At 33.6% G+C, this 24070-nt stretch overlaps 1 protein-coding gene across 1 annotated transcript in view; it reads left to right on the top strand.

The window, feature by feature from the left end:
- The first annotated feature begins 908 nt into the window (after positions 1-908).
- The window catches only part of LOC108910232, a 75468-nt gene continuing 52306 nt past the window's right edge, over positions 909-24070 (top strand). The window contains exons 1-3 of the mRNA XM_018714786.1: positions 909-928; positions 1625-1953; positions 16869-17131. Of these exons, the coding sequence (XP_018570302.1) occupies positions 909-928; positions 1625-1953; positions 16869-17131 (612 nt within the window). The remainder of the gene's footprint in view (positions 929-1624; positions 1954-16868; positions 17132-24070) is intronic.

A 24070-nucleotide genomic window follows, 5' to 3' on the forward strand; every position in this document is an offset into this window, starting at 1 on the left:
ACCCAAGAGTTTTTCACGAGGTGCATACACAGCAACCAGAAAAATTAAATGTATGGGCTGGAATTTTCGGTGACCGGCTGGTGGATCATTTTTTTCTACCTAGTAATTTGACTGGCCAAATGTATTTGCAATTACTAGAAGACGCTATTGACCCTGCCTTGATTGATATTATTGAAAATGTTCCAGAGTATGATGAAGATCATTTGATTTTTCAACAGGACGGTGCTCCTCCACATTATGCGTTAATTGTCCGTCAGTATTTGGACCAATGTTTTCTACGGAATTGGATTGAAAGAAGAGGCAGCATTGAGTGGCCTCCACGAACACCGGATTTAACGCTCCTTCATTTTTTTTTTCTAAAAAGTAAAGTCTATAAAACACAGCCAGGGTCGCCGAAAGATTTACGTCAAAGAATACGCCGTCGAATCACTCCGGAAATGCTTCGGAATGTGCGCGAACGTTTCGAACAAAATATTTATTCATGTATGGAAGCAGACGGTCATCAGTTTGAACATTTAATCAACTAAGTAGTAAGCAACTAAACACAATTTAAATTTTAAAATGTAATTTTTTTTCAAAGTATTGTGCGGAATTATAAAATTTAAAGTCTGTTGTAAAGAGAATTGTAAGAGCTTTCAAAAGAAATATTACTCAACCCCCAAAACCATTTAAATATGTTGGGGTGAAAGTGGCGGAGACAAAAATACCAGCAAAGAATGCCCCCCTTTAATCTAAAACGGCGGGTCTGAGCGTGTTTCTACAATCTTGACGCAGTTCCTGAAAATGGCTCTGCTTCGTTTTCATTTGGCTACCCTGTATAAAAGAAAATAAGGAGGTCATTTTATAAAATTGACAATACTCAAAGAAACATTTGAAGGACGCTTTGGAAAGACAGCGATTTAGAAAAGATGAGGAGGTTAAAGAAGCAGTGGGTACATATTGACTGAAGGCATTAAAAAAACTCATCTACTGTTCAAACATATTTGAATAGTACCTCCAGATCGTTGGTATAATTTATTTATTTATTTATTTAGAAATTACATACCCAACAGGAGAAAGTCCCAATTACAGGATAAAGTAGAACAGAAAACCTTAACTAAATTGAACAAAAAAAAAATATAAAAACATCAGTACTTCACAAAATAGAGCAATTCAGCTGGTCGATCAGACCTGTATATGGGTATGGCTAAATAAATATGGGAACAAGTTTTTCAAATATTTCAATGCCAAGTTGATGCGTCAGCGACCAAACCTGGTACATGCTGCCAACCTCTTGGTTCTTCAATTGAGATCGGAAAGACCAAACTAAAGTTACTAATTTTATTTGTCCAAAATAATAAAAGATAAGACGTAGGTATTTTCCTACATATAACTCAAATTTATAATCATAAACCTTCTATATTTGTAACTTGCATTTTATATTGTACGAAATAGAATTTTGAAAGAAATTAAATAAATAACCTATATAATGTCAGGATACATACGAAGTATGTGGAGAGAAATGTGTCCGGATATTTTTTCGCTTTAAAATCATTTGATATACACTACAAAATAGAACTGTGAAATTTTCTGTGTCAAAAATCAATTCGACACAAATTACTAACGCACTTTTCTTTATTTCCAGGTGGTCCCAAGGCCTATTATTCCACCAGGGAGCAGTTGACTGCGCCAGAGCTGCCTTGTTGCTACCATTAGGAATCTCGATATTACACTGTCAGCCTGTACAGAAATGCTCTCTGGTGGAGACGGCTTTCCTGCTTCTGGTGACCGTCGCCACCGTCAACATGCTCACCACGGTGCTGAACGACTCCCCCGTATTCCCCGACGACGACTCCGACGTCGCCATGACCGACGCGCCGCTGCTCATGGATTCGCCTCAGTGTGTGCTCTTCGGCACGTTCATGATATGGTTCGCATCGATAACGATCAATTTGGGACCCACGTTTTTGTCTGGTTAGTATCGGGTTCTGTCTTACCGAGCGTAGAGTTATGAAATGTTTTCGATTCTGAAGTATGACCTCGTATAAGGTGTTTAAACGAAAACGTACGATAAATCCTAGGGACAATAATATTTCGCTATGAACAATGAGTATATCATTTTGTGTTTTCAAGATGCCGAGTGTTGAAATACTTGTTCTAATGAATTTTGTCAATGCATATACAGGGTGTCCCAGACGTGTACAACGGAAGACCACAGATTCGTGGACTCAAAATAGGCAGATTTAAGCTAATTCACCTATATCCAAAATCGCTTCGTTTGGCCGCTAGATAACCTCAAAGTTCGTTAATTTTTTTTTAATTTTGTAAATAACTCGAATATGTATTGATCGATTTTGATTATTTTTGGGATGTGCACTTTTGCTTTCAATCTACAAATTTTTTTAAAGTTTAAAACTCCTACAAAATTGATGTATGGTGATAATATCCATTCATAATTTTTTCCTCTTTCGAACAATAATGACTAGAGACCGCACTTCGTTCGCACATCTCAGGTCCGTACTTCAGCTGACGATCTCAATATTTAAATATTCATCCATTCTTCACAAAATAATAATAGTGCCGGCTAATCGACAAATGCGCCATGTTTATTTACCCCGCACGTGTCAAGGTCGTGGTAGTCGGTCGACGGGCGGGGGGAACGGATTTCATTCCTATTAGACGGAGCTGTTCAAGTCATGCATCAATCATCAACATCATATCAGTTGCATGCTAATCATACGTAAGGAAACCTCGCGTCTTGTCCAGTAACAGTACGATGTATATGCATATTTTTAATTATAAGTGTTAGTTTTTATTGTCTCTGTAAAAATGTCGCGTCGACTTCCCGCTCGCTCTACGGTCGAAAACTGGATAAAAGATTACCCCGATTTAGAATTCGACGGAGCAGAACTAAGGTGCAAAACTTGTGAATGTGTTATATCGTGGAATTATAAAACACGAATTGCGGAACACATAAACTCAGAAAAACACAAAGCTCGAGAAAGTAACAGTATGACCACCAGTGAACGTCAAAAACAATTTAACGACGATTTGATAAAAGTCATGGTTGGGCGTAATATTCCAATGAACAAATTAAATAACACGAACTTTAGACAATTTTTGCAAAACTGTGTTAATGGAAAGTATAACAATGTCACCGTGCCTGCAGAATCCACGCTGAACATGGATTACATAGAGTCGCCGAGACGATTAGAGAGTGCTATCCCAATGTCAACAAATTGATAGTTAATGTTAAGAAAATATTTTTGAAAGCACCAGCCCGGATAAATTTGTTCAGAGAAACTCTTCCAGGCGTACCACTACCTCCAGAACCTGTTTTGACACGTTGGGGTACGTGGTTAGACGCAACATCTTATTATTACGTACACTTTAACGGCATAAAAAGTGTTATACCAGCAATTGGATTCAAGTGATGCTACTTCTATTTTATGTGTTCAAAGGATATTTAACGATCCTACACTTCGTGAAGATTTACCATACATACATTTTAATTATAATTAAAATGAAATGAATAATTATTCACGAATACCGTCAGTTATACGCCGTCTTCAAGTTACTGTGACATCATCAGAATATTCAATAAATAACGCAGTAAATAATATTTTAGACTTGCGACAGTTTATTTCCCAGTTGTCAGGACATAGTGCTGAACATGTGAAGAAAAAAATTGACACCGTTTTGCAGAACAATCCGAGATTTCTAACTGTATGTCGCTTAGTAGATCTTTTTGAAGGTAAAGAAGTAGATTTTTCTGAATCCACCCTAAATAAGCCATCCGTTAAAAATTATATATACTTTAAATATGCCCCAGTAACATCTGTGGACGTTGAACGTTCGTTTTCGAAACTTAAATGGATTTTTAGCGATAAACGGCACAACCTAACGCCTGAACATTTACAGTTACTTATTCAGTTTTACTTCAGCACTGCAAGTGAATAGGTGTAGAGCTCAGTGTAGAGTGTTTTGTAAACTAATAAACTTAATATGAATCATAGTGGATATTATAAATCGTTAGTACAAGGTAAGACTTTGATTTTTACTTTTTATATGGTGTTTGCACCTCAGTTTCTACAGAGTTTAACTTAGCGTCCTGAGTCCGCCCCTGATAATGACGTCATGTGCGAATGAAGTGCGGTCTCTAATAATGACAACTAGGGATTTTTTATTTGATAGATGATACCATTTGGAAGTTTTTGTTATGAGCGGTTTGGGTAAAAAAAAAATATTTTTTAAACGTCTACATTATCTTGCCACCCATATTACAATACTTAACAAAGTGCTAATAATCACTGATGTTTTGTAGGTTGACTGTAATTTCAGTTTGATCTTTATGTATATGTTACTTCATTTTTCGATATGGATACACACATACGACGAATTAGCGTTATTTACAACGTGCCTAATTTTATTGAAATAATTGATAAAAACAATCAAATACAATAAAAAATGCTGGAGATAAAGGTAACAAATTTGAGGTTATTAAATTTAGTACAACTTATTATAAAAACTGTTCAAAATGACCACCGTTGTTTCTACAACAAAGGTTATTTCGGCGAAGAAAGTTAAAGGACACCCTTTGCAGTTCTAAGGGCTATTTTTTAAAACATTTATAACATTTTGGATATGCCTCCACAACTCAGTTCAATGTTACCTATCTAGGTAACTTCGAGGAATCATGCACTGTTGTTTTCAGAGTGCCCCAAAGATAATAGTCGCAAGGTGTTAAGTCTGGTGAACGTACAGGGCAGTTAATAGAAACATTATCCCCTCTACCGATCCATCAACGAGGGAATCTTTGGTTCAGATACTGCCGGATATTTACAGTGAAATGTGGTAGAGCGCCATCATGCATAAAACACATGTTAGTTCTGAGAGATAACGGCACATCAGTCCCCATTAATACTATTGAGTAGAACAACAGGGCCAATAATAATGCTATCCCAAACAAGATCAAACGGAAATTACAGTCAACCTACAAAATCAGAGCCTAGTAGCACTTTGTTAAGTATCAATATGGATGGCAAGATAATGTATACATTTAAAAAATATTTTGTTGTACCAAAACCGCTCATTTAATCAAAATTCTAGAAGAGGCCCAAAAACTTCCAAATGGTATCACCTATGAAATAAAAAATAATTGTCATTATTGCCCGAAAGAGGAAAAAGTTGAACGGATATTATCACCGTACATCAATTTTGTAGTTGTAAATTAAAAAAAAAAAACACTCTGTATAACACCAAAATGTGTAGATTGAAAGCAAAAGTCCACACTCTCAAAATAATCAAAATCGAATAATACGTATTCGAGTTATTTACAAAATTCAAAAAAATTTCACGAACTTCGAGGCATTTAGCACCAACACTTAGCGATTTTGGATATAGGTGAATTAGCTTAAATCTGCGTATTTTGAGTCCACGAATCTGTGGTCTTCCGTCGTGCACGTTATTTGATTAGTTTTCAAATAAATTGATAGGGAGCACAAATCTGGAATATTTAAAGTCACAACTTTTTTTTAAGATATTAGTTCGAGTTTTGTTTTTAAGAAAAAAGACCAAAAAGTCCTGTTTTAAACAGCGTGTATTAAAAAGTTACATAATCTGCACATAAAATGTTTACATACATGAAGAAAATACTATGGAAGGCTAAAGAGAATGAATGAATGAATGCTTTTGATGAAATTGAAGATCTATAGGTAAAAATACAATGTTTTCTTTAAAAAAATAATTAATGATAAACATATGCTGTAACAGGAGATATTGTTAAATGATAATTTTTTAAAATTAATTTACCAAACGTTTGTTCTGTATAGTTTCTGCAATGATGGAATAATACTTATTTTATAATCTGTAAATACTAAACGCATTTTTAATATAAATATAGCTTATACAGCGTATTGCCTGTATTATACATAGGGTTTCTGATTTCTCGGCCTACTTTTTTTCTCGGGTCTCGAGAATTCTCGACTAGGAATTCCCGGGAATTCTCGAGAAATTTCTAAAACTTAAAAAAGTCATAATTTTGGTATTGCAATGCGAAATATAAACATGCTATTATACTTAACAATCATCATTAACATTTAATATTTATTCAGTATTTTTATTAATTACTTATGTTTCTATTTCTACTAACAAAACTAAATTAAACTTTGAGTTTCTTCTTAAAAACCTTTAACTCGTTTTTTTATTAAACACTTTCAATATACTTATGTTTACTTCAATGTTTTTGAATCGTAGTTTTCTTCCAATAATAACACAGCCCTACAAAAAAAAGAGTATCGGATCTGGTATTCAGACCCATGTATTTCCATGTACTTTTTTCCGCTGAATCCGAATTTGCCTTCAGATTTGGCCCAACGGGTCTGAGTTTTCGGGAAAATTAAAAAAACAGGTCAAAATTCACAAAAAAACGTCATTTACGATCGACGAAAGTTATAAAAAGTCAAATTATTCTACCAGCTCACTAGACGTATGATTTTTCACTCGTCCAATTCAAATTTATCATCATAGAGTCAGATAAGTTGGTCCAATTTCATTCAAAAACAGAAAATAGATCAAAATGCTTAAAAACGCTATTTTCATGGCATAATTCGTGTTGCAGAGTTCTGGATCCATTTTCATCCATCCACCCATTTATGAATTCATACATCTTTCTATCCAGTCGTTCATGCATGAAAACGCGTATTTATCCATCCACCTGGACCACCTATAAAACCCACCCATCCACCCATCTATCCATCTACTTTTTGTGCTGAGAGATGCAATAAAACTTGTAGAATACTCTACTTTCTAAACAAAAGAAAACGATATCAACAAATCATTCTTATTTTTGTTGCTATAACCTGTTCTCTTTTCTTCAAAGGATCTATGCAAAGTGTTACGTTTTCGTTTAGTTCCTCTATTTTTCGTTTCTCTTTTTAACAACTAACAAGTTTTCACCCTATATATATGCAACATTCATCACTACAATGAGTAGCGTTGAGAAGAGTGCTTGGACTAGTTACAAAATATTTTATTTTCTTAATAAAAAACATCATTTCGTTTTTTAATATTATCTCGCCTATTATTAGAGATGGACCCAACAAACCCTTTATGACTATGCTCGACAAGGAACGTTCTATCCAAATATGTAAAAATATACAGAGTGTTCCATTTAAATTAACAAAGTTAACATCCACGGCCATTTTGTTTGTACTTCGTTTGTTTTTCTACTATCATTTTCGAAAAAATCATAAAAACTCGCAACTTTTGTATTTCACATTTTTTTATAACTCTTAAAGCAAAAAAGTTAAAGGGGGGGTCAAAATATAGTGAATCACCCTGTACATTAAAAAAAAAAGAATCATCAAATTAAACTGAAGCCTTAAAAACTTAAAATAAATAAATCAAGAGCTGGTAGAGAAACCACTTTAACCGCTCAGTTATTTGTCGAGAAACGAATTGAACGCATGAACGAAACGAACTCCAGTCAAGAACTTAAGACGCGCGTGATTTTTAAATTTCTCGATTTCTCGACACTTTTTTCTTGTCTCGAGTAAGGCCAGATTTCCCGGGAATTCTCGCTTCGAGAAGTCTCGACCAGAAACCCTAGTTATTTCGCAAATTTTTACGAGTAATAGAAATGTCTGCCACATTTTGTCGGCCTATTATAAACACTACTAGGTATATCTGAGACGCGCAGTATATTATTCAACGATCAATAGCTTTATACGATTGCTGGGTGTAATTCAATTTAAAAAGGTAATTAAACCAATGAAAACCAATATAACTAACTATTCTCGGTCGTTTGTCGAATAAATCAAGAGGGTTAATTTACCCCCATGCGATTAATAATACTTGCACAGGAAAAGGGAAATGATTTAGAAGTAATTTTTTNGAATTTTGGTGTAGTTGAAGATGAACATAGGCCTATTTTTCCCCGACACATAAAAGTCACTTGTCGCTTTTTTGTTGGTACAGATTTTGCAAAATTCAACGTTTAAGGGTATTTTAATCTAATCAAATTTAATCATTTTACTAAATGTGTGTCTACATAATTTTTTTATATAATCTAAATAAATTTAAATGCTCTAAGAAAAGATAAATAGGTAACCATCACAGATTTATAAAAAAAAAAGGTTGAATTAATAATTTCTTCTCCATAACTGATAGCTGCAGTAGACAATTGAAAGTACATATATCTTTTTGCAGTAAAATAATATTTGAAAAAGAATCACAAAATCTGTATCAACAAAAAAAAATTTTTGAAGAAAACATAATTGTGCTAAGGAACTCACGAAATAAAGACCAATCGTTTCCGGACACCCTGTATATTGTATATTATAGCAATAGTGTCTAGTCTAGGAGCATTACATTTGATTTAATAAAAATTAACACCAAGAATTTCAAAATATTTTTTTATATAATGAAAACTGTCTACGGGGGATAATGTATTAAATCTAGTTTATGGAAAACAATACCCTCGTCTAAGAGCAAACAATGCTCGCATAAGGGTTGTTCACCCGTATACTAATGGTTTGACATATCTTCGGGTGGAGTACGATTGTTTTGATAAATAGTGCGCAAAATAATTTCAATCTAATGTATTCGAGCATTCACAACTGAACAATCTATTGAACAATTATATGAACAGTTTTCAAAGTACTCTATTTGAGAATTACTAGATTGTAATAGAAAAGTCTAAAAAATATTTTATACCAGCTGAAATATTAATCTTGTGAAAAATAGGATATGAACATCATATTTACGTAAAATTGTTTGTCGTTAACTTGAAATAGGAAACAAAATTTTCTTGAGGGCTTTTTATTTATTTTTTTCACCAAGGATACTAAGAAAAAATCTTAAAGTTAACTCGAAATAGGGAATAAAAACATAAATTCCTTGATTGGATTATTTTATTTTTTTAAAACAAAAATACAAAACTTGACGAGAATCTCTTTTCCGATGACCTCACCATAAAATGCAGTTTTATGAACAATTCCGGCTGAGAATTGTCACTCTTTAGATGTCGTGTACCCAAAAAGGTGAGACTTTAAAAACCATTGCCTACTACTTATAGCAGTTTACTACATGAAATAAAAACGGACGTGAAACAATTACCTCCGTCAAGTACCTATTTGCAATGGTCAAGCAAAATGACATCTAAACATTTATACTAACCCAAAGATATTAATCCTGGACGGGAAAATCTAATATGCACCTCGGCCAAAACCAGCATTTTTTTGGTCTCATTATCTTGTTGGTTCGTTGATAACAGCAAGTTCGTACACTACAGTGCAATTTTTTCGACATAAATAAGTGATTTATTGACAGATACCTACATATAACAAATAGGTTATACGAAATCATTAATATTTTAAAAATACTTTAAAAATAATACGTATCTACGTAATAGGATTGGTACAAAAATTGTAGGTGAGGGTGGAACTACCTATGTTTCCAGCAGAAAAGAAATTGTGTAACATAATTGTAAACCCTCTGGATGTACATATTTGCGTATTTTGCAAACTTTTACTGATAAATTTGATACAGTATTGCCAGTTAAAAGTGGTTGAAAGATGGAAGGTAAAAAAACATTTAACTGTATGCTCAAAACATATTGTATAATATATGGAGTTGAACACATCAAAATAATAAACCTTAAAAGTTCAGTTTTTGTGTGACGTACGTATGATAGTCTAACTTCATTGAAAGATCTGTACCTAAATAAATAATTCTAGAGAAGTACTACTAAGTACTTGGATCGTCATATTATCCTTATTCGGAACGGAAAATGAAATCTATTATAAATAGTAATTAATTAAATATTACGAATTGTGATTAACTGACAAATTTCGATAGTTGTCGCCTTATTTGCATGCTCATTGATTATATGTTTGTCTGCATATAATAAAATTTTGCTCTTATAAATATTTCTCTGAAGACAACAATGACTATTGAATGTTTTTGAGTAAATTTTATACGTTCAACATTACTTTCGTTGTTTTCTCATTTAAATTTACGTAATTTAATAAAATCGAAATTCTAAGTTGACGATTGGAACCCACCCTTAACCACATCAAATTACCACTTTCAACAAGAAACCTCAAATCTTGTTTGTTTCATTAAAACAATATATTTTTACGGATAAGTTGTTATCAATTCAATAGCTTAGATATAATTAGACACAAAATAAATGACTACAGTTAACAAAACTTAATAAAAAATCAAAATGTGCAGCAAATTAACAAGATTTAGATTCCGATATGCAAAATTATACTGTAGTTTGTTGTTTGATACGATTCGCATCAATCACGTCCAATTTGGGACCCATGTTTTTGTCAGCAAATGACAGATTAGGCCTTACTAAATGATGTGTGAAGATGTGACACATCTATTTAATGCGTCGAGGTCAGCAGCAGCAATAATTATAAACGTATGTGATTTTCCAATGGACACCGACCCAAAACTCATTAGCGCGTAAATTTGTCGAGGGGATAAAAAGGATTAAAGCAGAAAATCCCATCATACACATCAATTGCTTTCATTTCATAGTATTTTTAGGCGACATTAATTATTATTATTACTGTATTAATATTATGTGTCTACGCTTTTACATCAATATCTACATCTTGTTATCAAAAGTTTAATAGTATATTAAACAACAAGGTTTGAAAACGACTCTTTGCACACGAGCGAGACATATTGGTGGACCGAGCCGAAGGCGAGGTCCACAAGTCGAGCGAGTGTGCAGAGGTTTTCAAACGAGTTTTTTACGATACTTTTTATACGACTACAGAGACCACAAAAATCAAATTTTAATTTAAATCGTTTTTATTACTAAAATTGCCAACGCATTAACAAAATAAATTAAATACAACTTTTAATTTAACTCGTTTTTATTAAGAAAATTGCTAACGCATTAACAAAAGAAACTAATATTTAATATTTATGGTAACATTTGAACATTCCTTCAAGGTTACGCTGGGAAAAGCAGTATTATTGTGCACCTTGTTTTCGGTAATAGAGAATATTTTTGGTGTCGTGTTTTTAGTGCAGTTTTTCAGCGTGCGGTCGTTGTTTTCTTGTTGTATTCCAGTAGACGATCGTTGTTCTGGTTCTGTGGCAGCAGAAGACACTGAAGACTCTATCTTTTTCGAAACTTCCATTTTATTTCTCAAACAGTCATCAACGTAGCCTTCGGCAACTGTACTGGATTTCCACCCTCCATGGCGTTTGAGGGCAAGCAGATTTGAGCCAGAATTGACTAAAATTGTGGCCGATGAACGCCGAAAACAATGTCCCGTGTAACTTTCTGGATTCTCTAGCATCAAAAACTTGGCGATTTCCCTAGCCATGTTTCCAATTTTGTTGATGCCAACGTTTTGGCTTGAACATTTTCCGTTTTGATAGTTTAAAAAAAACCTGCCTGTCTTCAGATTAGGAGGACGAAGAGCACAGTACTTTTTTAAGATAGTGTAAAGGTTTCCTGTAATTGTAAAACACCTTGGTACCTTTGTTTTTGTATTCTTCAGTTTAATCAGCATAGCACTGCCGAAATCTTTGGTGTCTTCTATTTTGAGATAACATAATTCCTCCCTTCGACATGCCCCAGATAGTCCAACTGCCACCACCGCCTTGATAAGTAAATATTTGTCGTCTGATGCTTTCGTCAAAAACCGGCAAAAATCATCTTCTGTGAGGATTTGGGACTTCTTTGGGACGTAGTTTTCGGATTTTCGTTTGATTAGCGCTTGCAACTTTTTATAGCTTCCAAGATCTATGTTGTGATTGGCACTTAACGTTGACTTGAGCATCGAAAAAATCGTCCACAACGTCGAAGATTTATATTTCTTAGATAGTTCTTCAAAATACACCATTACTGCGTTTTCTGAGAAAGTTTGGACATTTTTGGCTAGTCGCCAGTCCATAAATCGGCTTAACTCAGCTTCATACCTGCTTCTGGATTTTGTGGGCAGCAGTTCCGAACATATTTCGCTTGCTTTCTGTAAAATCTCTTCAGAATCACACATTTTCACACCCAAACTTCGGGAATTCAACAATTTTTGAAGTATCTAATCAACAAAATAAAGGAGCCGTGACGGTTGCTATGAAACTCAGCCAACTTGAAACATTGCATAATTTGGGTGACAACATCAAACAAAAATCACAATCTGGAGACGCGTGTGGAAAGATGACATAACCGTGTGCAAAATGTTTAGCACACGGCGTGTGCAAAATACCGTTTTCAGAGCGTGTTTTCCGTGCTCAAAACCCCCTTTTGCAAGGCAGTCATATAAAAAGTATATTAATCCTGATTAATATGCATTCACCTTAAAATATTTTAACGCCAAATTTCATTAACAAAAATATTCATCTTTTTGGGTGTTAACTCTGGGATTTTTGAAGTAGGAATATTCGTACTTGCAAGTGCAATTTGTTTGTTTTGTTCTCTTAAATTAGTAATTTTAAAGTTACTCTCGATTTATCCAAATGTGATAACTTATTGCATATTTAAAAAAATGATTATTCTAATATGGTTCGATTTACAAATAAATGGGAGACATTTTTACTTTGAAACACAATTAGGAACCAAATGCTTCTTTCCCAAACTTTCAAAAGATCTTTGATCAATGACTATTTTACCAGCAATTTCCAAAATGCTAGAGGGACATAGGACATATCTATAATTAAATTTATTAATATTTATGTTACAATAAATACATCATTCTACCAAAACTAAGTAAATGTGTTAAAAAAAATTAATTCGAAAGTTTAAACTCGAAATTTCGATTTGATTCTTGAAACATGAACCTAAACAAAATGATTACGGACTTGGGTCTATATTAACGCGAACACGTTTCATATTACAAATGGCTCTATTACAATATGTAGCAAATTAAATTATCGGGAAAACGGTAACTTTAAAACACCAACAACATAAAGGCCTAGTGAATGATGATTAATCGTTAAAATAAAAACTATAGAGGTAGTTATACTCGACGGTGCCCTATTAAATTGATTACAGTATACCGCTTTAGTTTCACGTAGAAAATACAGATGCAAGTAAATACATTTTCATGCTGCCAGATAAAAATTGCGGTAAAACAGTTACTTTAAATGTCGCTTCTGAACGATAAATTGCACTTCAGGAACTTCGACGTCAAGTGATAATTAATGAACCCGGACTTGATCAAAACAGATCGGCAAATGGATCTGGCGGTTGCGCGCGGACATGTAATAATTAATGTTTCTTTTTTCACACGTCGCAAAGATGGTGAGTGATTAGGAAATAATAATAATATTCCCTTCAGTCAGTTGTGAAAACAGATGTACCTATTGGTAGTCTAATATCTAGGCAATTATTTAGTTAGGAGTTACAATTTAACGAATGTGGAAACATGGACCATTTGCAAATTTCATTTAAACGAATATATCTCTTTAATTGCTATTTTAAAAGATATTTACGTACTGAAAATTACGATTCCAGAATACTATATAAAAAAGTTGGTGGTTACATAGGAGTTTGTAAAATTTATTGGTATAAGATCGTAGGAGTTCTTAAAAAATGTCAGACTAAAACGAAAACTTTACTTACACGTGTGTGTTTACGCTATCTACGCTTTGTTTTTACGAATTCCCCATGGGTTCAAAATAATTTGTGCCATTTACTTTGATTAATACTAGAGATCGGAAAGATTAGAGCGGCTGCAATGTGGTACAGGGTTGGCTGTAGGCCATCTTTCACGTAATTTTATTCAAACAAAAAATGACACAATCGTTGCCTTGTTTAACTGCAGAAAATAATTAACAGTTGGCCTAAGTGTTCCGCAGATAATCGTTAATAAGAAAATGACCGTTCAGCATTTACCGAGGTCACAAGCACATATCTAAAATAGCCGAAGTTTTTAATAGATGCTATTTTTACTAATGGTAGTGAAGCATTAACTACTTCACATTTTAGTAATCCCACTCTCCGCGTCATTGTCTTTCTCTGATCTGAAGCTTCGCATCGATCAATTTATTCGATACGTACCTAGCGGTGCCCTGACGGTCTGATCTGCCGATGAACAATCCAAATTTTTTTGCTGAGGAACGTTAGTCGCCCATTTCATTGTAGTTGGTGCATGCGTGAGTGAGTGAGTTTGGGGCTTTGCTTGATCGAGTGTATGGCACGTCCTTTTATGGCAGTCAGTAGCATTGTGTATCGTGAGCATAGAGCGGCACACGGCTTGACCATAGATTTAGCCTATTTCTGCTACTACAACGAGTATTGCCGCTTACTATAGTCTGTTTAGAAATGAAAGAGAGTAATAAAAGCTTATTATGTATGCAAATCGTAAATAAATGTAGTACTAGTGCTTATATTCAATATTTTTATATTATGTATTATCGGTATAGATGAGATATACTTTTAAAAAAACTTTGTGTGACCGGGTTGTACTAAATTGTAGCAGATAGCTAAAATTTAATCCCCGACAATCCGTCTTTGTCTATGCCGCTTCAATTTATCGGTTAAGTAAACAATATAAAACAGCATTCCAAAACATGAGGCTACTTTAAACATCATAACCGGGTTAAGAGGGTTTTTAGTAATTCAAATAAAATTATTCAATATTATTATCAAAATATTTAAATTTAATGAATAGACATTTATTCCACACAAAAATATACGTATTTTGAAAATTAAAAATTATGGTGAGTAAATGTAGTGTTGTATAAATGTACAATAAAGAAAATAAAAAAGTAGGTATATTAAAATTCATCCTCTGAATATTCTGATGAATTATCTTCGTCTCCTAGATTGATAACGATAGGTTCCACAGTAATGTCAATTAAATTATCGAATTCCCACATTTTTTCCTCTTCTTTTTGTACATGATGTATTCATCTTTGCCAGTTATCTGCAGTTACTCGTTCCAAGGAATTTTTTAACAAAATTTTCACGTCACTTAATTTAAACGTCGTATTATTTCGCGCTACATCTCCTTTTACCTGCGGCCAGACTAATTCGATTGGGTTAAGTTCACAGTGATAAGGTGGTAACCGTAGTGCCGTTATTTGGCGATTTGTTGCCATTTCATGGATAACATATTTTTTCTGATCTTTATTAAGATTAACAAGTGTCAAAAGTTCCATTTTCACCATATTTGTTTCAAAAGAAATGTTTTTTCCGGATAACCATTGAATTATATCGGCTTTCCTCCAAGAAGTCGTAGGCGTCCGCTCGGTCTGCCGTGAATGGTAACTGGCATTATCCATGACAATTACAGACCCCGGAGGAATAAGATCCAACATCTGTGTAAAATACTCTTCGAACATCTGCGTTCATGTCTTCGTGATAGTACGAGTGTACTATATAGTATGAGTGTACTTTTCTGCGAATGACATTTTTGAAGAAATCATCTATAACGACTTTTGACCACCCTGTAGATGATTTTGGGGGATTTACAGTATCTTGTTCATTTTTGGTTTCCTTTAAAAGTCTGTAGATAGTCGATTTTCCAATCCCTGTCATTTTGGACCACTTTTTCACGATGTCGTCAACACTGTTGGTAGGATTTTGGTGTTTCAATGCATTAAATACATTTAATATAATAATCTTCTCATTCTGAGACAGCGCACATATTTTCACGCGTTTAGCAGGTACGTAATATGATATGATAAGCTCGACATTTTACCCAAACAATATTATATCCACTGGCACAATAGTCACTAAACACAAGTCGAATTTTACTCTACTGCACTAGCACGTCTTCGTATATTCAGCTCTAAGACTGGATTGATCTGTCACAATACACTGGCTCCTGCCCTATGATGTATCCAGTAAAATATACTAATGTACACCCATTACCTGTTAGCATTAGTGTTACCCGATAATTACCTGAAACGAAATATTACCACGCCCATGGCCGGTTCTTATCTCGGGGTTTTATTACTCTCTTTCATTTCCAAACAGACTATAGTAGACTATTTATTTGATTGTCGCCACAATGTTTTCGATATCTAATTGTTACTGATTTATTATTACTATACATACGTACATTTCCGCACAAGTAATTGATAGTATAAAAGTATTGTTACAAAAAAAATATTTAAAGATATCAAATCGCAATGCGGGTATATCTTATTATGCAAATAAATGTTACATTCTGATACTAATGATTTAACACAATGTTGAGTCAGCTGGCTACCTAAGGTAAATTTTGTGTAACTTTAATTTTGTCGGCGTCTTTTAGACATTTTGAAGATTATAATTAATTTTCAAATTTACCATAGATTTAATTAACTTTTGTTATGTAATAATTTTCTATAAATCTGAAAAGTATTACTCATTTTTCTTGCTTTACATTTATATATTCGTATAAACAATATAGGTGAAAAGCATCAAACGTTATTTATCTGTAGGGTAAATAAAAGAAAACGTTACAATACTAATGAAAAGGCTTAATCTTTTTCATAAACAACATAACTCAGGATTTTATATAATTTCACTTCAACAGCGACAGACAAAATTTCTTTGATTACAAAATATATAAATTTGTACAATACAAAATTATTAAAACCTTTTACAAAGAAATACGTCTTCGTAACTGCAAAACACAGTATTCGCTGCAAGCTGCTACGGTTTTTCTACCTCGGATGTCGAATGCGATTAATTCCAAAAAAATGAAAATGAAATTCTATGTCAACAAATATTTTACGTAATGTAGATATAAATTGTAGAATTCAACTGGACAATATTATTATACCATATTTGTTCATCAAAAAATGAGAAATATCGAAAAAATAGAAAAAATCCTTTAATACTAGTTTATTTAATGTGTCATTTGAAAAAACGCTTTTAATTACGTAAATTCTTTTAAAAACTACAATCAAAATTTCGTTTTCAGGTGCCCTTGCAGCGCAGGGGGAAGCGGGCCACAAAGCTCCTTCTTGCCCCCTCATCCACGGGCCACTGAGGCACTACATCCTGAACGCGCTCTGGATAGCTGTGAATTTAGTGTGCGTTTTCCTGACGCTGTTCCACTTACGGAAACTTCACAGGGACCTCACCAAAGCCAACGTGGAAGCCGTTCGGGTGGCTGGGCTAGTGACGACCCTTGTGAACGTCACCGGAGGAAGTCCGGGGCAGATGAACGCCAATGGCGCGCAGGTATGTAGATTTTTAATTTTTATTTCTACAAAATTCGCTTGAGACTGAAAAATTATAAGAGTCTCGTTGCGACCATTTCAGAGAATATTGCAATAATTATGTAACTGTGTCCTTGAGCACTCACCACTTATTTAGGCAATATTTCTAGTAATAACTTAATTCGAAATAAAATGTTCAAAATTCAAGTTACATTTGAATAAGAGCAGTGTTGGGCATTAAACAATTAAATTTTCAATGAATTAATTACACAGGCCAACAAGGAAAAAATTCCAGAGATCAGACAATACGTTTCCGAATGCATTTGGCGCGTTGAATCCGAATCTGGCCTCAGAATTGATCGATCACCCTAGGTTTCCGAGATATTCTAACCTAAAAGTGCAAAAACACGTATTTTTGCTATTTTCAAGGTTATGTAACTTGGCGAAAAAATTTTTTCTCAAAACTGAAAATAACATTGGAAACTACTATCTTTCCCCTTCAAAACGCATTTTTTTATTTGTAAAAAGCTTTATTTTTCGCGGAGATATCGTCGATTAAAGATGATCAGTATAGCTACCTTATTACCATGGCTCGACCTATAACACAATATCACTAAGCGCTACGAGCCTTATATGTCAGGAAGGTTAACCCCAATAACCCAAATAACCCAATAACCCAATAGGGCTTGGGATTAACCTTCCAGACATATAGGGCTTGGGGTTAACCTTCCTGACGATTAGGGCTCGCAGCGCTTAGTGTTATTGGGTTATAGGGCTTGAAGTTAACCTTCCTGACGATGAGGGCTTGCTCCGTTTAGTGTTGTGGGGTTATAGGGCTTGGGGTTAACGTTCCTAACAATTAGGGCTAGCAGCGCTCAGTGTTATGGGGTTAGCCATGATGTAATAATATAGCCATACTGGTCATCTTAAATTGACGATATCTCCGCGAAAAATAGAGCTTTTTCCAAATAAAAAAATGCGTTTTGAAGGGGAAAGATAGTCGTTTCCAATGATGTTTTCAGTTTTGAAATTTTTCGCCAAGTTACATAACCTTGAATATAGCAAAAGTACGTGTTTTTTACACTTTTAGGTTAGAATATCTCGGAAACCTAGGGTGATGGATCAATTCTGAGGCCAGATTCGGATTCAGCGCGCCAAATGCCTTCGGAAGCATAGTGTCTGATTTCTGAATTTTTTTTTTTTGAAATTTTGTCGGCCTGTGTTATTAATTGATTAAAAAAGTAATTGCGATTAATTTAATTGCAGTTAAAATTAATTGCAATTGCACGTTGTAATTAATTTATTTGGATTAATCTATATTAATTGTATCTTGCAACTAAATCAATTACAATTAACTTTTGTTGTTCTAAAAAACAATTAACACTATAACAATTATCCGGCTTCGATACCACGAGACATTTTTTCCTTTCCCTCAATGGCTAATCTGCCAAAGAGGCATGAATCGTCAGACAGCGTTTACAGTCTGTACGATATTTGTTGAGAGAGAATTCCAAGAAGACGCCTGCGTCACTTTCTTGGAATGAACCGCATTCGACACCCGAGGCAGAAAGACATTGGCGGCGTGGCGTTCACCATAGCAGCGTACAGTGCGTACTGTATTTTGCAGTTACGAAAGCCTTTATTCGTAAGTGTATCGTCCTGTGCATTTTCAATATAATTTCTTATTAAAATAAATCAATGAAAGTGAAAATAAAAAAAAAATAATTTAATTCCCAGTCAAAGAGTATCGTTTATATTTTAATATTCTGAAAATAATGCGGAAAATCACAAAGCACGCCGCTGGCGCGGTAAATTGTTATAGTAATTCCGATAACAGAACTTTACTGGCTTATTCTTTTCTTGGAATTCTATTTCAACAAATATTGTACCTACGGACTATGGCTCTACTCTCTTTCGTTGATATCAGAATTAAGTCGTGAGAATTTAAACCTGGAGTTTTTGAATACACTCTCTTTAGACAAAATAATGGTTTTTTGTAATGTTTAAGGCAGTAATGTACGTTCATGACTGTTTTATTTAATTGGGTATTTCTGCCATCCTGAAAAGAAAATGTTTTACAGAAATACTCATTTGTGCCAAAAGGATCAGTGAGAACATTTTAGTGCTTTTAAAGCTTTTACGGCCCGTGGTGATATTAAAAGTCACCACCAGTTACAAATTTACAAAGCACTCCTGAACCTTAGCTAGGAATCTGTGACATTCCCTTGTTGTTCTCGGGCTGTTCTGTAGAGGCGGACCCGCTACTAGACACCCTAAGCCCGTCCTGATGTCAATTTCTACATCTTCAGTGATGACCACGGAAAAATGTTTGGAAACATTGGATGCGATCAGTTACAAGAACCCCTACGGAACGTCTCAGAGGATCACCGAGGAATGATGTAAAATGCATCTTCAATTGTAAGTCTGAATTTCTCGAAAACTGTCGATTTGTCAAAATTAAATGAGAGTAATTAGGTAAAAATAAAACATTGGGGATTTGGAGACGAAATAATAAGAATTGAAAACTGCATAAGAATGTTCCAAAAGGTATGCAGGATTTGAATTGAGCGTCATTTTCATTCCTAAGAGTTGGCAGCAATGTGCAGAGTCACATGTTCTAGTACACACGTTGCGATTAGACAAAATGGAGCGCCATACGACGGATAGGCGAGTGAAAATTACGCAAATTCATTACAAGTACAGAGAGTGTGTAGCTGAGACTGTGCGCAAATTACGTAGAATTTTCGATAGAGAGAACGCCCCGAATGAAACAACTGTGCAAAGATTAGATGGCAAAATTGAGAAAACAGGTTCGATTGCAGACAATAAAAAAACAGGCTGACCTCGTACTAGCCGTTCTGTCGAAAATATTGTTACGGTGAGCTATAGTGTGGAGGAAATTTGCGTAACCTTTTAACAAAAGATCTTCATCCATTCAAGATTCAGCTAATCCAGAAATTGAAATCTAACGACGGACACTGGTTGATTGGATGTTGGAAAATCAACAAGTGGACGGTGATTTTGCTGAGATAATCTTTAGCGACGAGGCGCAATTCCATCCAAGTGGGTCGTGAACAAGCAAAATTGTCGAATCTACCATTCATATTTAAAAGGATGCATTTCCTTTATCCATTTTCAGAAGAAAGTTTAAGGATGTTCCAAAAAATAAATGCAAACAACTTAGGAGGTGACAGAATATCAGAAAATAGAACATTTTCATCGTGATTTATTTTTGAAGTGTAGGAGTATCAAAGATGATTTCTAAAATTTTTTCTATTCCCCCTAGTGAAACATTATGACATAAGAGTTTTTAAGGTTAGGATTTTTACAGTATACTCGTATATTATGTATAATAAATGCGGTCAATTTTACCGCTAGATTAACAAAAAAAGACTATCCTAAAACAAACACAGCATGTGTCTACTCGGTTACGAAACACTTCCCTGGGTAAACAGCTTGAATTTATGAATGGATATTAGCTGTGAAAATATTCCAGATTAATCTCTCACATCTTGTGGAGTTGCAGAAAGCACTTTGTACGCCGGAATTACGTTAAAAGCACATGTTCCATTTTATCCCGCGAACATTAACTGAAAATATCAACTGTAGAGAGGTTTATCTGGGTATAATCATAACACGTTCTGGATACATTAATTATTGGTTAAGGTAATGGGTGAAGGGTAGGTGCGTAACCGCATTAATAATTCAACAAGCTACGTATGCTTACTTTGGTTAATTGTCTATAATTATACAGCAATTTGCCTGACATATCTAAAATAAATGTCACTGTTTTGTATGAAACACACAAGTAATTGTCTGAAAGTATTTATTTGTGGTATGTGTTAAATAAATAATTACAAACTCACATTTGACAGTTTTAGTCAAAAAAGATCGTTTGGAAAATAGAAAAATAGAAACATATTTGAAACGCAAACAACATGAAAAGTATCTTATAATGATATACCGAATGTCCTAATATACTTTGTACATGGAACTGCAACATATTCTTAGGATCAAAATATGACGATTTAAAACCTAGGTACCTCCATCCAAAGTTGTTAATTAACGGCTAAAAGGTATCCAAATTGCCCAACAGTTTCAAAATTCTGTCCTGAATTAAATAAAAAAATTTGACATACTAACACTAGTAGCAGAAATAATTGAATTGAATAATTGAACAGTTAAAAAGAAAATATTTTGCGCTTATCAAGAAAATAATATTTACCATACTTACCTCAAAAAGTTGCTATAAACATTTCTTTTTTTTTCGAGATTAAAAAAGGGAGGAAGTAGCCAATATAAAAAACAAATGTACAACTAAATATACTCTAAAGTTAAAAAATTCGGCTTGTGTTCAAATACACAAGAATATAGTTTTAGGCTGGACAAAAAATTATGAGTTTTGATTTAAGAAACATAGAAATTTAAAAAAAAATTAGATAAATTTGGAACGAAGATTCATTGAAGATGAATTTTTCGAGACAAAACGTCTGAATTGGACTGAGGCAGTACAGTACTGGGGGCCATGAAGGCTTTCAAAAAATGTAAAAAAAATCTAGGGTCGTATTTAAAAAAATGAAGTTGATGATGGTCCTGGAGAGACGAAACGTTACATATAAAAATTGATTATGCCATTCGATAGAGGGCAAAAAGTTGCCACGAGAAAGTGTTCTTCTTTTTACAATAATACCTCAAACAAGGCTGAAATTAAACAAAAACGGATTTCAAAAATTTCCATTTTTTTCAAATATTTCGAAAACTAATCCTGTTAGCCTTGATTTTTTAGAAGCATAATGTTGGTCCCCTCATAACGCAACTTGGCCCCCATTTAAGCTACTTCGCACCTCTTACCGTTTCCGAGATCCCTGTAGTGAGAAGCGAATTTATAACAGCCTGTATATGTGTAGATATAGAATATTTGAAATTATTTCTATTTACGGGGCATGTGTTTGTTTAAATGCTATTTGATAACCACCGAGACTAGAGGTATTCAAATTTTTCTGATTCAATCGATATGCTAAATCAGTAGTTGATTTAAATTCATTCGAATATTTCCCGCACTCGAGAGCTCACATTTCGCACAATATTTGCCAGGTAGCCTGGCAACTATCGAGAACTAAATGTATTCGAGTACTTTCAGCAAGTATCCGAGAACAACGCGAACTTTTTAGAATCGAGTACCACTCGTATACTCGTATAAGCCCATGTGCCAATAATTCAGAACAGGCCTACTCTAGCTGCTACAGGCCAATGACCAAATTTTGATTTTTTTTTGGCTATAACTAAAATTTAAAAAAAAAAAACATAAAATCTACTTCTCTTTTTTATATTTAAAACTGTTTTAATAATGATATCCCAGCGCGACTGGAAAATGGGATGTACCGTAGAATGTTTTTCTACTTTTTTTTTCTGCATAGAAAAAAAAGAGCAAGGCTTTAGGTAATTTTCTTGTGAGCTCAAATTTGTAATTTTTATATAAAATAGAGGTGCCTACTCTGAGCTTTTGTTATTTTTCCTGAAATCCCCTCTCTTTTTAGATTACAACTAAAAAAAAATTAAATATTTTAGTTTTCTGGTAAAAAGCGGTTAGTAGCAATATGTAAATAAGATATGTATAAAAAAAAACTGAGTGGTAATGTTCATAAAACTATTTTGTTTATTACCACACTAGGTATTTAACGTAAAATTTTAATAATTTGTTACAAAATTAAATATATATTATTACCAACCACCTATTTATTATCCACAGTTAATTATAATGATTTATGCAGCTAGCGCGGTGGCTAAACTTCCTATATTTCCATTATGGTTTGTAATTATAAATTTGTTTAACATAACTATTCATATTAAGCATTATAAACAATAAATATTTAACATTCAAAATTCATATTCGATATACATATATTAAACAATAACAGCATTTAGAATAACATTTAATCCTAGCCAGAATTTTTAAGCCTACCGTATTAGAAGTTCGAAATTATTACCAACTATATAATCGTATCTCAACTTTAATGACGGTTCGAGAATACTGAAACATGTAAAATACGAAACAAGTTTAAAGTTCAGCTGTAAATTATACGGCACCGAGGAATTCGACGTTCTAAAAGGCGGTCTTCGATAAAATTCGAGTAATTATGAAATATTTGTACGGCACCGTTCGACCGGAAAACGGTAAATGTTGAAGTTCCCTAGTGTTAATTTAAGGATAAATTTTCATTAAAATTTATAGAGCGGAGGGGGGGGTCTGTTCATGCCTTGGTAATAAATACCTGCATAAAATAGTGTATAATTTCAAGTCACTTCAGAAAAAATATATTTATTAAAACCTATAATAAAATCTTGCAAACTTTTAACAAATTTCTCAAGAAAGTACTATTAGTCCAGACGATATCTGTTTCAAAAAGCCATATTTGGGTGAATCGTATATCCACGGAGATGTTTGGCTTTTTGGCTTTCAAATATCACTAGAAATAAAAATTTTTCTTTGCGCATAAAAAAAATGTGGGCTTAACTTTTGGCGGCACAATATGTTAAAACAATTCGAAAAATGTCATATTTTTCTTCCTATTTAATTATGTATCTTTTCAAGAATTGATTTTAGTCGAAAATGGAAGAGGAAAAAAATGTTTGCAATTAAATTTTTTACAAAACATGTCTAGTTACAAATCGAATGAATCATGTTTATTATGGTAAAAATCAAAAAAATCGCAAAAATGGGGTTAAAAAACAATACTTTTTAGGGAATTTTTTTGGAGTATTTAAATTGGATATAGGACCTTTATACTTGGCTCAAAAAAACTTCATGTTATGTAGAATTATCACAGCAAATTTCATCAAAATCGGTTAGATAGATTTTGCATAATAATTTTGCAATCCAGATTTTGAAAAAAAATTTGCAAATTTTCAAAATTTTGCACAGCAAAAACCAAGGCCCTTAGATACTTGAAAATTTAATCAC

Source organism: Anoplophora glabripennis, unplaced genomic scaffold (assembly GCF_000390285.2).
Source record: "Anoplophora glabripennis isolate ALB-LARVAE unplaced genomic scaffold, Agla_2.0 scaffold409, whole genome shotgun sequence".
Classification (NCBI taxonomy): domain Eukaryota; kingdom Metazoa; phylum Arthropoda; class Insecta; order Coleoptera; family Cerambycidae; genus Anoplophora; species Anoplophora glabripennis.